This window comes from Phaseolus vulgaris, chromosome 3 (genome assembly GCF_000499845.2).
Source record: "Phaseolus vulgaris cultivar G19833 chromosome 3, P. vulgaris v2.0, whole genome shotgun sequence".
NCBI classification, from domain to species: domain Eukaryota; kingdom Viridiplantae; phylum Streptophyta; class Magnoliopsida; order Fabales; family Fabaceae; genus Phaseolus; species Phaseolus vulgaris.
The window spans coordinates 4,434,990-4,450,206 of NC_023757.2; the positions used below are offsets into that span (position 1 = coordinate 4,434,990).

A 15,217-nucleotide genomic window follows, 5' to 3' on the forward strand; every position below is an offset into this window, starting at 1 on the left:
CTTTAGTGTGCTTGATTTTCCTTTTCAGTGTGTTGTTTTAACTGCATTCTTTCATTGTTTTTTTTGTATGCTTGTTTTCCTTATCAGTGTGTGTTTTTCACTGCACTCTTTCTTGTTTGTTTGTATACCGAAAAATACATTATGTGTGTGCAGACAAGCAAATACTGAGTTTGATTTTAACAATGCGTGCAAGCTATGCCAAATTCACTGGTACTGAGTGCTTTCAGTTAAGAAATTCAAAAGGGCAGGGCTGGCTATTGTTGTTTTCTCTCTGTCCTTTTTCTTGCTTTTCTTCTGGGGCGAATTTGGTTTTGTACTATTCACTTTACACTTTGCATATGAAAGGAAATAGTAGCCAGAGAGAAATGAATATATATGAACTGGACCTGTCAAATATCATATACTTTGATGTGACTAATTAGTATTTCTCAATCCCTTTTGCTCTGTGCCAAGTTTGGAATGCTGATGGAGATTGAACTGATGGAGTTTCTTGCTTCCATAACAATCTTTTGAACTATTCTAGCTGTCTAAATTCCTTCCACATGACCAATTTTGTTGGAACTGATAATATTTGAGAAAAGTTATATGTGAGTTCCATCCTACTAATCAAGGCTAGTTACAAATAATGCAGCAGTATTAGCTACATTATTCATAGTGCTTTTTTCCCTTCCTTTTCCAGATTTCATTAAAATCCAAGCTCAAAACTGATTTTCCTCAAGAATGCATATATCTAGGAATGTTTAAATGAACCAGGAGTTTAGCAGTGGCATTCCAAGTTTTATATGTTTGTTGGAAAAAGAAATAAAAGTATCACATGAGAGCATCAACAACATCTTCTACAAACAAATCATTGATTTGATTCAACATTAATACCTTCAACTTTATTCCTTTCCATTGCCATCACTAAACTATGGCAGTTATTCTTCTCTATCTTTGACTTTGATATATAGTCTCTATAGTTCTTCTGCTTGCAATCACTCATTCACTTCCTTCTATGTGTATTTTATAACTTTTCAGTAGTAAATTTGATTTATCTTATAAGTGTACAACCATGTTAGTATTTTCATAACATTTATCTTTGGATGTGCATTTTCAAATATGGGTGATTCCACTCATTGTCAATTTATCTCGCGTGATTGTTGGTTGTGTTGAAGAAGCGTATTGGATGTGTTTTTGTTGCATCTTTTTCTCCAAGTATTCGAAAGATAAATTGTTATCTGTTCTTGTGTTCCTGTGCTTGTATTTATTAGAATGAGATCAAAGTGTTTTATAAGAATGTGCGTGTGTGCATGCTAGGAAAGATCAAAGTGTTACGTGAATGTTGTGTTTGTTTAAGGCGAAGAATTCTTGACTGATTGAGTGAGTTAGTAGTGAAAGGGTAAAGGCATGGTTTACATTCCACAATAAAATAAATAACATGTATTGAAATTATTACATTTTCCATGTATATGGAGAGTGTATCAATGTATAATATATGCGATAAAAATAAGACAATAATTTGGTGTAATTGTTGAAAGATAGATATAACATATGGAGTAGTGAATTATATATAATATATCTCTTCAATTTAATTGTATAAAAATAGTAGACCTGTATTGAATGAATATACAAAAATATCATTTCCATAATATTTGATAACATGCTACCAACTTAAGGGTATCATAGTAATCTCTCATAACGTAATCTCTCATAATTTTATTAATAATAAAAAATGTTTTAGATATAATTTTTTTAGTTTATAAAATAATCTCTAATTTAATCAAATAATAACTAATTATTTTAATTTCTAAAATTAATTTTGATTTAATAATTTTCTTGTAGTAATGTTGATTCTCGAGTGATAACTAAATAGCCTTTAACAATAAAATATATTTAATTTTTTAAATTAAGAAGAAAGAAGGAAGAGAGATTAATTTTATAAATTTAGTTCAGTTTATAAACTCTAATTATAAAATATGTTTAAATTTTAAATCTAGGAGTTAGCTTTTTAGCTAACTTTAATTATAAAATATATTTAACGTTTAAATATATTAGCAATAGCGAAACCACTCTAAAAGTAAGAATATTTAATTTTAAATTTATGAGTTAGTGTGAGTTAAACCGATTTCAATTAAAATATATCGTTCTTATTTTAAAATTTATAGCAAGAGTTTAGTATCTATGTAGTCAATGCTAATAGCGCTAGTGTTAGCACGAATTTTAAATTTCAGAAGCAAAATATTTGTATTCTTTGTAATGTTAGATATGATATGTGATGTAGTTGTTCTAAATTGGAAGATGTATTTTAAAGAGTGGAATATAAAGTTTATTAATTAAAGAGTTAGAAAATAAATTTATATTGTAAAATTTCATTTGATTCTCTTACCACTTTTTCTCTCCTTAAAACAAGTCTTCTTTATAATAATATAAATTATGTCTTTATGGATTAAACAAGTATTCAGAATATGAACAAACTCTGTCTATATGGATATTTTCCTCTTGAATATAAAGATAAGATGTTCACGAAGATTGTTACAAAGGAATCATGTCATCTTTAAGAATGGTAGAGTAGACTTTATTGAAAAAAGTTTTACCTACGCGTAACTTAAGGTGGTCATGATTCACAAGTAAAGAAAAATTAACTGATTTTGCATATTCTCAATGATACATGAATTCAAAGAAGTGCTTGAATTGAAGCATCCCTAAAGTGTTCTCTTTCTTTAATTCTATCAATTCTTTGCTAATAAAAAACAAAAATTACTAAAAAAATTGATTTTATCGACGATAAAAATTTGTTTGTGATGTATAAAATTGACTTATATTATTTGTTGTTCTAATAAACATGATGAGTTACATGCTCTCAAGTTAGAAAAAATTACACATATATTAAAAATTGAACTGATTAAAGCTAAGAAAATGTAAATAAATTAGTACATTGAAATGAAATAGAATATTTATTGAAAATCATAGGTCTCTATTATTTCTAGCTTAATAAATATGTATGGTCCAAGTCATTCTGATTTATAAAAGGTTATTATCGATGAATGAGTTTATTTTTATTGTGAGGATGTTAATAATACTTACAATAACTTGACTTATTTGATTTTATATTTTTCTGACATTTGATGGAAGAAACAATGGAAATAGTGGATCTTCTAGCTTTTACCACTACAACTGAAAGATATTTTTCAATGATGGAAATATTAAAACAAGATTAAGGAATAAAATTGAATTTAAAGATAAACACTTACAACTTTCATTCTAATTCATTTATAGATGATTTTGTAACTGTAAGAGTGTATAATTGCAATTTAAGGCAATTTTTTTATATACTTATTATTGTTTGCCATAGTTATGTGTCTTAAAAGTTTGATCCATCCTTTTATGGGATTGTGGCATTGAATTCATCTACCAAATGTGAGGTAAGAGATAAAATATCCATTAACATATTGCATTTTCTTACAGTTGGGTTAATTTAGCATTTAAGATGTATAATGATATTGGTCAACACATTACCCTAAATATAAGAAAGTTGGTACAGTAGTTTAATATTAGGATAGGTTTTGCTATAGTACAAGTAAGGCTTTTCTATTTGGACTGTAAATTATATTTTATTTATTATATAATACTACAAATTTTATTTTCGTTCATAAACTTTAATATATTTTTTAATTTCAACTTCTTTTTTCAAATACATGCCTCCTCTAAAATAAATCTAACACGAGAAAGAAACAAATAAAATATACTTTTTAGAAGAATATATGAATATGTTAAATATGATGATATTTGGTATTTACTTTTTAGAAGAAAACAAAAACTCAAAGATAATTTTGCTTCCTGTCCAAATGAAAAGGTAATAACTTTCATTTTTGGTTAATGATTTTTGTTTTTGAATAAACCAGGCCATCAAGTGGGTTTAGGACTTTAATAGTCATGCTATTAATTATGATTCTCTTTTTTGTGTAACACATTATTTAATAAAGAGTAAAATATAAAACAACTTAATATCAATTGAGTCGTTGTAGTATAGTGGTAAGTATTTCCGCCTGTCACGCGGATGACCCGGGTTCGATCCCCGGCAACGGCGAATTTTTTAACTGTTTTTAGTTTTTTCTTTCTGATTTATTTCATACTATTGTGCACTGTTTTTCCTGCAAAATCTTTGTTGGTGAATCTAATGTAGCAAACATTACAATCTTTGATGTAGGTTTGTTCAATCTATCAAATTTTATGTTCTTCACATGTGAACAAAAACATTACTGGGATTAGTCTTAGTTTGATTTCAGCTATGGCATGCATGCAAGCTTCTTCTGCTGTGAAATTCAAAAGGGCATAGTTTTCTATTATTGCTTTCTCTGTCCTTTTTCATGCTTTTGTTCTGGGGAGAATTTGGATCTGCTGCACTGTTAACTTTACAGTTTGCATATATGAAAGGAAATAATAGCCACAGAGAAATGAATATAAGAACTGGACCTGACGAATCTTATATGGTTCTGATATGATTGACAGTAGTTATCATTCCCTTTGAGAATGGAATGTTGATGGACTTGCTTGCTTTCATCACAAGGCTAGTTACAATTAATTGAGGAGAATTATTTGTCACACCCTTTTGTTTTCAGATTCAATTGAAATTCATGTTCAAAACTGTGATTTTGATTCAAGTCATTGGGATGTGGTAAAGTCTATGGTGGCACTTTTGTTTTCCTCTTCAACAAGCGTATGTTGAGGAATTTTGAATGAATGGGGGAAGTTTATAGCATTGCCACTCCATATTGTTAGTTTCAAGAGTATCTCTTAAAAAAAAGAGAATTAAATTATCTCCAATTTTTGAAAAAAAATTAGAATGAAATCCTTATTAAATATGTTGATTTCAGGATTTAGTTGTTTTTAATTTTATGCACATAAACAAAATTAAATAATACCAAAAACAAAATCATAAATAAAGAGAAAAAGAAATATATTCACAAGAGATGTTTTTATTGTTTACTTTTATCAAAGAGTTATGTCTAGTTGTTTAGGCACATCAATTAAGCTCACATTAAAAATTTAGAGTTTTTACATCCACATAACTAAACGATGCAAAAAGACTTAGCCTGTCATAAAAAAACTACATTAAGAAGGTCAATTGTGGGAATACCAAATGAAAAATGTTAAAACATTAAGCACTCATCTTGTTACTCATATTAAACTAAGTGTTAAAAGAGTCCTTCAAATAAAGTTGAGAAGACAAATATAAGTAGAGAGTTCTTTATGCATTTATGATGGATAGTTTGATGTATGTAAGGATATGTACAATACCATTTTTTTGTCAAATCAAAGTAGAGAGCATTAGAATATTCTGAAATGAATTTTGAGGTATATTTATGGTACTAGTAATTTGAGATTTTGTTTTGGAGGTGATAAGTCTACCTTGATGGGTTAATCCGACTTAAATATGGCAAGAAACATTGATTTTAAAAGTCCACTTCAAACTATTTGATTATGTTTGAATGAGAGGTTTGGATTGGCAATAAAGGTTGTAGAGGTGCATAGATTGTCTACTACAAAGACATAGTTCATTTTCATCACATAAGTATGGAAAGAGTTGTTATGGTTGAAGAATTTTTTCCAGGAACTTGGTTTTGTGTAGGAAAACTATCCATTATTTCTTGACAATCAAAGTGTTATCTATCTTGGTAAGAATCCAACTTTCATATATGGCCAAAGATATTGATGTAAGGTATCATTTGTATCCTAAGTTGTTGGAGTTGGATAAAATTTTATACTAATGAAAATGGTATTGATATGATAACTAAGGAACTGCTAGAGCAAAAGCTTGAAGTTTGTTGTGTGATTATCAGATTGGTATATACCTCCACACAACTACCAAGGGAATATTTATTGGATTGGGCTCCCAACAACATGTCTAAAAAGCCCAAACTTTTCAAGGTCATTTTGTGTTCCTTAAGTAAAGGGAGGTCTTCTAGAGTCTAGAGAGTGAGTATTAACATCACAACCTTTGAGAGAGAGAAGATAGAAGAAAAACTAGTTTGCATATTCACTAAGAAACTTCCATAATAAATATATTATTCCTACTTTGTTCATTGTTAAATCATACGAAAAAAAAGTAAAAGTTGGTTTGTGATGTAGTATTTTTATTTTGATCGTTGGGATCATGGATTGTAAATATGGGGTTGGAAAAATCAATTTCTCATAGTTGCTCTAACTTTAGATTTCTTTTGTTCTTCAAATTTGAAAGCTTTATTATTTTGATATATGTGTTGGTTGTAAGCATTGATTTTTTCATTTGATTTCAATCTTTAGTATCGTTATTTGATCTTAATGGAGTTTGATTGGATGGCTTGTTCTTGTGAACTTTTACTTCTCACATTACGGGAATTTTCTACATTAAAAATATTTGTGTTTCTTTTGTGATTGTTGTTTTCATTTTATTTTATTATTGTTTTTCGATAATTCTTGCAAATTAAGAGAATTATTTCCAAATCATACTATTTTTTGTTGTTGTATTATTGTTTCCTTATTGCTTCTAGGTTCTATAAAATTGAAGAACCGATAAATAAAATCTGTATAACACCAAATCAATTGATTAATTAAGATAAATAATTTTAAATGAGTTTAAGTCTTGGGATACAAGTAGTGAATTTTTAGGCATGCTACTTATAGTGGTATTTTGAGAAGGAGTTTAGGAGAATACACAAAAGATTTCTCTTCTTATCTGGGTATGAACAAATCTTTTTATATGGTGAGCTTATGGGTGTTATCTTGACTATAAATAATGTTATGATTCGTGATTATAGTTGTTTGTAGTTAAAATGTTATTCTACTTTGATTTGTCAAGTTTTCTCTTGTCATGAATTTATTCCATTGGTTATTAAAGGGAGATAGATAAAAATGCATGAAAAATTATGAAGTTATGGACTTTCAAGTGTCTCGCATCTTTTGTGAACATAATTCATATGTGAATAATTTGGCTAACTTTGAAATTAATAATAAATTGGACTTTAGTTGATTTAATGTTTTACTTTCTTTTATTAGTTTAAACTTCTTCTTAATAGGTATTAACTTTCATATTTTTATTTTGTGTGAATTTGGTTATAAATTTTTGTAACATCAATTTAGTTTCATCTCCCATATTTTTGTATTTTTTATTTTTATTTTTAGATTTTTTATGATATTGAACTTTAAGTGTCAACCTAGTTGTAGGAATATCATGTGTGGAAGCGTTATAATTTCAACCAAAGATTATGAGAAATTAAAGTAACAAGAAAAATGAGAATGATACCAGAATTTTATAGGTGGAAAACCCCTTTAAACAGAGATAAAAAAAAAAAAAAAAATCACCGACGAGATAGTCAAAACTTCCAACAATTAATTGTGAACGATAAATAACTTCCATTTGATTTCAATTAATTGTGAACAGTAATTAACCTCTGAATTATGATAACAAAAAATATCAAAGGTAAATCAAATCTCACACTGATATGCGATCAAAGTTCATATCAATGTCTACCATGTGAACTTGAATACACTAAAATTAAATACTTAAAAAAAAAAAAAAACTATTACTGATAACGGTCTTAATTGGCTTGTTCGATTTCAACAAAACATAAAGAAACTAAACAACCACAATTATGTACAACTTTTCAATTTGTTTCAACATACATGGGTTCTTAACATGGTTGAGTCTCACTGTGTTGAATAATCATATAAAAAGAGTATTATGTAATTCTATGAGTCAAACTTAAATTATGGTTTCAGCAAAAAAAAGAAGACATAGATAATATATGTACCACTTTTATTACGAAAAAGGAAATTGTTTGTTGCTCCAAATCCAAACAGCTACAATTCAATTGTCCTTCGCTTTCTTTCTCTTCAATCTCTGAATTCAAAACATTCACATGATGCAAAATTCAAAGGTAGAGACAACAAAAACAAAAAATGAAGACAAACTACACCGACACCGACAATGGAAAATTCCCTGAAATTCAAATTAATTTTGAATTTAAATCATCACACAACCAAAGTTCTGCAGGAAGCCAGTGGATCCCACACATGCAAACAAATTACTTTTCTATTTTAATTACGAAAATTATTTTTTTTTCCTTTTAATCTTTATTCGAATGATCTTTTATAATTTGTAGAATTTCACGAGTAAATCCTTTTGAAATAGAACATGGAAAAAATTTAATTACCATTGAAAACTTTAAACAATAGCATTTTTTAAAATTACTCTCTTTCTATTGAATTTCAGAATTATAATATGTTAAAATGAATCATTATTCGAGTTAAATAGTATCTTTTAAAGCTTTGCGTACTGGTTTTAATCATTTACTTTCTTAATTTTCTAATCAAAACTAATTTCCTTTATACATTATAGTCAAATTTTGGAAACATTCAAGCAATGTGGAGAATAGTTGGTAAACGAAACTTCACATGATATCTAAATATTTTAATTGGTAAAATGAACAGATCGAAATCAGAATTCTGAGATGAGATCTGTCGGCAGTACACAAAGCTGGCACTCGCATGAAGGCATTTGAAAACTCGTGAAACTTAATAAATTCTGATTAGAAAATTAATTCTAAAATCAGTAACATGCAACAACGTCTGCATAACTAAATCACAGAAAATGTAACATTAGAAAAAGCATGATAAGAATAATATAATATATAAAAATAGTGATAAAGATGACATAAACATGAATAAAATGGTCTACAATCTTGCATTATAAAAAAATAATGATGAGCATGATAGTAAAGTAAAACTGACAAGAAAGAAACTACTCCAACGAAAACTAAAGTCCGCAACCTTAAAAGGTTATACTAGGTTGGTTTACTTGGCAGCCCCATTGGGTTGCTTTGAAGAAGTTTCTTCAGATGTGTTGTTGTTAAGCTCATCCCAAGCTTCAATCCAAGTGACCATGGCATCTGCAAGCTTGTTGAAGTAGGGATCAACAGCACCAAGCTTCTCTTTCACTTGCTTGGAGAGTTCAATGTAGCATTGTTGGACAGAGGTGCTTTCTTTTGAGAGGGTGGCACTTTGGAAAAAGGGAATGATCTCTTCTTGCCAGAAGATGCCTTTGTACTCCTTTTTCAGATTCACAAATGGGTTGCTTGCTTTGCTGTGCCATATGTATGGAAGCCCAGTTTTCACTCCCAACCCCAGATGGTCACAGATAACCTGCAAATTCATCACGAGTTCAAAACAAATGATAATATAGTTAGAAATCGTTTTCTGAAATATCACATTGTTTTCATTCATATAACAATGTGACAATAATGTAATTGCTGGATAAGTTTGACACTTTTTACAACTATTGGTGAAAGCATCATGGACTAAAAAGATGAAAACAGAACAAAAATCAAATACCAAAATGAACATATGAATGGTAACAGAAAATGGACAAGTGATGGGTATACCTTAACACACCATCCAGCCCACATATCATCGTATCGTCCAATAGGTTGACCATCACCCATTAGTCCAAAGTACATAGCAGGTCCAATCAGCTCACGATCGAAGGCCAGATTCATACCACACATGGGGAACAATGTTCCTTTAGGAATGGTAAGAACAGCATCAACATACCTGAAATATACACTCACTAATTTAGATAGGCTATGAACAACTAAGAAGTATGAACTTTTCATGAACAAAATTAATTTTGTACACTGTCGTGTGATTGAAAATTGTTTCATGTACCAGAATTGAACAGTAAAATGACATAGTAGATACCTGGTGTTCCTCTCTCGGGGCTTGACAAGTTGTGTTGGAGCATCATAATCAGGTATGTTGAGCCACAGACCGTGAGAAACAGCAGTGGGTGCACCTTCACGAAGACTGAAAGGATATCCACGGACGAAATCAGCACCTTCTCTATAAGGATCATAAAGGGTGTTGAAGAAAAATGGAGTGGCAGGACATAGCAGATTCTTAATGTGCTGCTCAAGTGCATTGATGTCCTTTCCAGAAGGGTCCTTAGCAACCTACACATGAAAACAGGAGATGCTCAGAAAAAAAAAATCCCTACAATTCGTATTGAACATAGAACATTCTTTGAACAAAGGCTTTACTGACAGCAATAACCAAACGAGAGTCACTATTTCAATCCTTATTTGAAATTCAGACTCATACGAAAAGGAAACAGAGACAATAAGACAAGATCCACCTTCAATTTGAATGGCAATCATTATGTCCCCAAAGCCAAAATAAAGGTAAAAGAGAAAAGAATCTTTGTCTCATAATCATGAAAAAAAAAACACAAATTAATGTCAACAGTTTGTAGATCTAGTTGTATTCGATCAAAAATCAACTTTTGAGTCACAAAAATGCGATATAAAAAAATCCAACTATTAAGTTCAGAAAACTTTTTTAATTTGAATTACAATGACCAAACAATTTCACTCTATTGCATTAATAAAAATAAAATAAAAAAGATCGTTAATTCATAGAAAAATCAAAACCCAGTCATTACCATAACAGTTAAATCGCATTCACCCAAACCCAAGTAAACTATTCTCATAGAATCATACCCATTTTCAAAACCAGTCATTCTAGATCCAAACACACTCCAATCTCAAACGAGAGAACAACCAAATAAGGAACCTCTAACAACAGTGAAAACAACAGATCGTTAAGGTTACACGCACACACACAAACACAGGACAAATCACGAATACTTATAACAAATGGAAAAACAACAACCATTCATTCAGTCAACAAATCAAATCCACACTTAGATCTAGCCCCGTTTCAAAACCCTACCAAGCCCTTGTAAAGAACACACTAAAAAACCAAATAATTGAAATCAATAAACCGCATGAATATGAAACAATATCCACGGCAAAAAGAAAAGGCATTAAATCTCAGAAAACAGAATCCTCATACCATCAGAAAACCCGCAAGCAAGCATCCAACTTTAACCGAAACCCCTCAATTTTCCAAGTCGAAATGCACAAAATTTAACGAAACAGACGCATCAGAAAAACAAAAGGCTTCAAAACCTCAGGAAGCAGAATTCCCGACCCATCATAAAACCCACCAGCAAGCTTGCAACTTTAAGTCAAACCCACATTCTTTCAAGTCCAAAATTAAAAACCAACATAAACAAATCCACTATAAAACTAAATCAAGAAACAGAATTCCCAACCCATCAGAAAACCCACAAGCAAGCACACATCTTTAACTCAAATTCACGATTATCACAGCCAAAGAGGTACAAGAATTAAAAAATCTGGAGATGGGTAGGTTATAATTACGAAGCAATCGTCGTCGATGGTGTAGATGTACTTCTTCTTGGAGACCATGTAGCCGAAGCAGCGACAAGCAGAGTCCTTGAAGGAGATGCAATTGGCCTTGGGACCCAAGATCCTGTTGATGTCGTTGCGATTGTAGAGCTCGTAATCGAACCCTGCGGGGACATTGATGACCTTATTGGGGTCACCGTCCTGCACGATGATGAGGTGGTACTGCTCGAAGAATGGCCGCCACATCTCGAGGAAGTCGAGGTTGCGGATCGTGGGGATCACGATGTCGAGCTCATCCTTCAGCAGAGGGACGGGCTTGGCAGAAGGGTCAGCCATTGGAGAGGAAAGGGAAGAGAAGGGAGGAAGAAGGAGACTGTGTTGAGTTTTCAACGCAGCAAGTGTGAATCTGTGTGTCTGTCTAATTGTGCTAGGTGTGTGGGATGAATATATAAGGGAAAATGTTACGCGGTGGTGTTTGAAAAAGAAAAGAAAAAAAAAGGAAAAAAGGAAAAAAAGGAAAAAAAGACGAAAAACAGTGAGATCTTGCATCATTTTGTTTAATTAAGTAAATTATGGAGCTATTAATGAACCGATCTCCAATTTTATTTTATTTTTACAACTCATTTTGAGCTTTTTTTTTCTTCTAAAAACAAACAATATCTTGTGAAATCTGTGAACAGAATAAGAACAATTAGCTTATTGCTCCATTGGAAAAAGAAAGAAAGATTGATGAAGAAAAAAAAGAGAAACAAGGAAAAAATTAAAGAATATTGAATTGAAGATAATTGTAGAAATAAAAGATTTACTGTAATACTATTTAATTTTATCTGAATTACTTTATTTGTTTGTAATTATTATATTTGGTGTCCTTAAAAATTGAAAAAAAAAAATCATCATCAAGTCCTCGTAGGTTTTTTATAATAAATAGACTATGGGAGGTTATGGCCCTTTAATTGAAAACATAAAATAATTAATTATGATATACATTTTTAACTTCTTTTCTGAAAAAAAAAATTGTGAGTTCCAATAAATATAAAAAGATATTCTTCAATTTGTAACATTAAATTTATGGGGTTTTTTCTTTTCTTTCTTTTTTTCACCTCTTTTTTTAAATATCAAATTCATTAAATTTTTTTGTTTGCTTTGTATAGGTTATTGAGGCTTAAATCAAGGCATTTTTAAATAAAGATAAGGAAATTCACGTGATTCAGATTTTTTTTTCTTCTAATAAATATGTGAAGTTATTAATTTTATTGTCTTATTTGTAGTTGTAAAGGTTTAAAATTTCATTTTTATCATGAAACATTTGGTCATTTAGTGAATTATCAAATTAACTTATTTTTTTTACTTTTTTATATCAATTAAACCATTAAAAAATTATTTATTTACTATTACTTATTATTATTTTTATTAATTTAAATAATTATATTTTTCACTTAGTTCTCCAATCTTTTATTCTTTATTATTTTTCTGAAATTCAAACAAAGTGTAAATAAAAATACTTTTAAGTGTATTTTATAGTGAGAGACTATTCTGAGTTTTTTAAAGGCGTTTTTTAATTTTTAATTTTTAATTTTAATTTATCATATATATCTTTATTTTAAAATTAAATTTAATAGTTTTTGAGAAAATTATCAGTAATCAAAAATAATTTTGTATTACTAAAAAATTTGAAATTTAGAGTATAGATTATTTATTATAAATTCGAATGAAAACTCAACTTAGAGTTGTATATTAGGATATTAAAAAATAATATTATTTAACAAAAATTGTTATTAAAATAAATCAATTTTCCTTAGATAAACATAATTATTTATGCATTGAAAGGAAGAAATTAATGAGAATTTTTTTTAAATGTTAATATATTGTTAATAGCAATACTTACATTAAACACTGAATTTAATAATTTTGAGGAATGGTTATTGTATATAATTTATAAGAAAATGGGTCACATGTGTTTTTAAAACCTTTTCTATTTAAAAAAAAATTAAGTGTGAAATCAAATTTTAAACCATTTTTAATAAGGATATTAAAGTAGAAGAATGGACAAAAAATTTATACTGCTTTATGTTAAAGAGTAATAGTCTTCAAACAAGGGGTAGTTGATGAGGAAGAAATTTTCCACTTGGCCCAAATCAAAGCGTGGTTATGGATGAAACACAAACTACATTCGTTCAACTATTCTTTAGCAGAATGGCACATTAACTCAGTTCAGTGTCTGCATAGTTAATTGTATTAAGAGTAGTGAGGTGAGGAGCATGGGGTTACTAGAAGGCAGAGTAGATTTATCATAAAATAGATGTTACGAGGCAGTGAAAGGTGGAAAGGAAAGTGGCAGTATTAAGCTGAGAGCTGGGGGTGGAAACAACTTGGCTAAGTTGGTAGCTTAGGTGGTGGGCAGGTATTTCTTGATATTCGCAGGGTGTGCTTCAGTGGTTGTGAATAAGAGCAAAGAAAATGTGGTAACACTTCCTGGGATATCAATTGTTTGGGGACTAGTTGTGACGGTGCTCGTTTACTCTGTTGGTCATATCTTTGGTGCCCATTTCAATCCTGTTGTCACCATTGCTTTTGCCTCCACCAAAAGGGTTCCTTGGAAGCAGTTTTCAGGAACACTTCCATTTGGCACTCACGCCCAAGCTTTCGTGGTTGAATTCATAATCACATTTTTCCTTATGTTTTTCATATCTAGGGTTGTCACTGATAACAGAGCGATCGGTGAGTTGGCAGGGATTGCCATTGGGGCCACCGTGTTGTTGAATGTGAGGTTGGCAGGACCAATCACAGGAGCATCAATGAACCCAACAAGAAGTTTAGGCCCTGCGTTGGTGCACAATGAATTCAGAGGAATATGGATATATTTAGTGTCTCCAACGTTTGGGGTTGTGGATGGTGCACAGGTCTACAGAGCTGGGGGTGGGAACGACTTGGCCAAGGTGAATGTAATTACTGGGATGATCTTGCTATGTCTATGTTGTGTTGAGCTGGTTTTTATGCAAGTATAAACTAAATGTGCAGTGCAAAACGAAAAAACGTATAGGTAGTAGCTGGAGGGAGTGGGAACCTGTGAGAGGTTATGCAGAGTTGGTGGGAAACTTGAAGAAAATCTGTTAAAACAGATAAGGGTTATTGGGTTGTGATTATAAGATTTGAGGAATTGTGTAGGATCGTATAAGGGAAGACTGAAGTGCACTAAGGCTCTAAGGAGTTGGGTAAATCATGAAGTGGGAGGTGGTGGTTGGAAACTGTTAAAGTGGAAATATTAAATTAATGCACTATGGGTGAGGGATGAGATGCATAACACGACTTGGGGGTCTGGGACTTGGGTCAGCCTAATGGTTGTGGTTTGGCAGTATATGTTTTAGTAATGCTATGCCCAAGTGTGTGCTCTTGTTGTTGTATCTTTTGTATATAAGGGTTTTTGGACACCCCTTAAGTGTCCCGTTAATATTAATTAATTCTTTGCTGATAAAAAAAAATGTTAATGAGTAAGGTTGTGTTGTTTTCATTACTTGACAGATAATGCATATGAAATACAGAAAATGTGAGTAAGGAAAGGTGTAAATGTTGGTTTTTCCTTTCTCACTGTAATGTGGAGAAACCATAGAAAAGTCAGGATGGCAATTGTGAATTGATCGTGGTGCCCTTCGTTTTATATACATGTTTAACAACATGTTTCATCTATAGGTGATGTAACTTATCAAAGTAATAATTTCTTACATGATTTGTCTAATAGTATAAAATGCATTTGGAATTTCTTTAAACTTAAAAGATCACTTTATGTGTTGCATTTGTTTATTTATTTTATAGAGAATTTTTCTTCTAAACAAATGCATACCCACAAGAACTTTTGTGTCCAACCTTGAAGTTTAAAGTTCATGAAAGTAAAAAATAGGGTTAGGATTAGTGAAAATCAATTGGAGATTAGGGTTTTTAGAATTGCAATTAGGGTTAGGATTTTTTAATTGCAATTAGTGTGGCAAGTAGTGAGT

General features: G+C 30.6%; 1 protein-coding gene and 1 non-coding gene across 3 annotated transcripts; one reads left to right on the forward strand and one right to left on the reverse strand.

The window, feature by feature from the left end:
• The first annotated feature begins 3,994 nt into the window (after positions 1 to 3,994).
• TRNAD-GUC (transfer RNA aspartic acid (anticodon GUC)) lies at positions 3,995 to 4,066 on the forward strand. The gene has a single exon. It is a non-coding gene; the product is annotated as a tRNA-Asp (tRNA).
• Positions 4,067 to 8,624: 4,558 nt separating this feature from the next.
• LOC137806352 (probable UDP-arabinopyranose mutase 1) lies at positions 8,625 to 11,719 on the reverse strand. Of its 2 annotated transcripts, XM_068606404.1 has the most exons (4): positions 11,238 to 11,719; positions 9,715 to 9,965; positions 9,399 to 9,567; positions 8,625 to 9,159 (listed from the first exon to the last, which is right to left on the reverse strand). In XM_068606404.1, exons 1-4 carry the CDS (start codon positions 11,559 to 11,561, stop codon positions 8,812 to 8,814), a joined length of 1,092 nt encoding a protein of 363 aa, XP_068462505.1. In that variant the 5' UTR covers positions 11,562 to 11,719; the 3' UTR covers positions 8,625 to 8,811. The 2 variants fall into 2 exon arrangements, with proteins under 2 accessions (XP_068462505.1, XP_068462504.1); XM_068606403.1 differs by having other exon boundaries at positions 9,399 to 9,965; positions 11,238 to 11,661.
• Between the last annotated feature and the right edge of the window lie 3,498 nt (positions 11,720 to 15,217).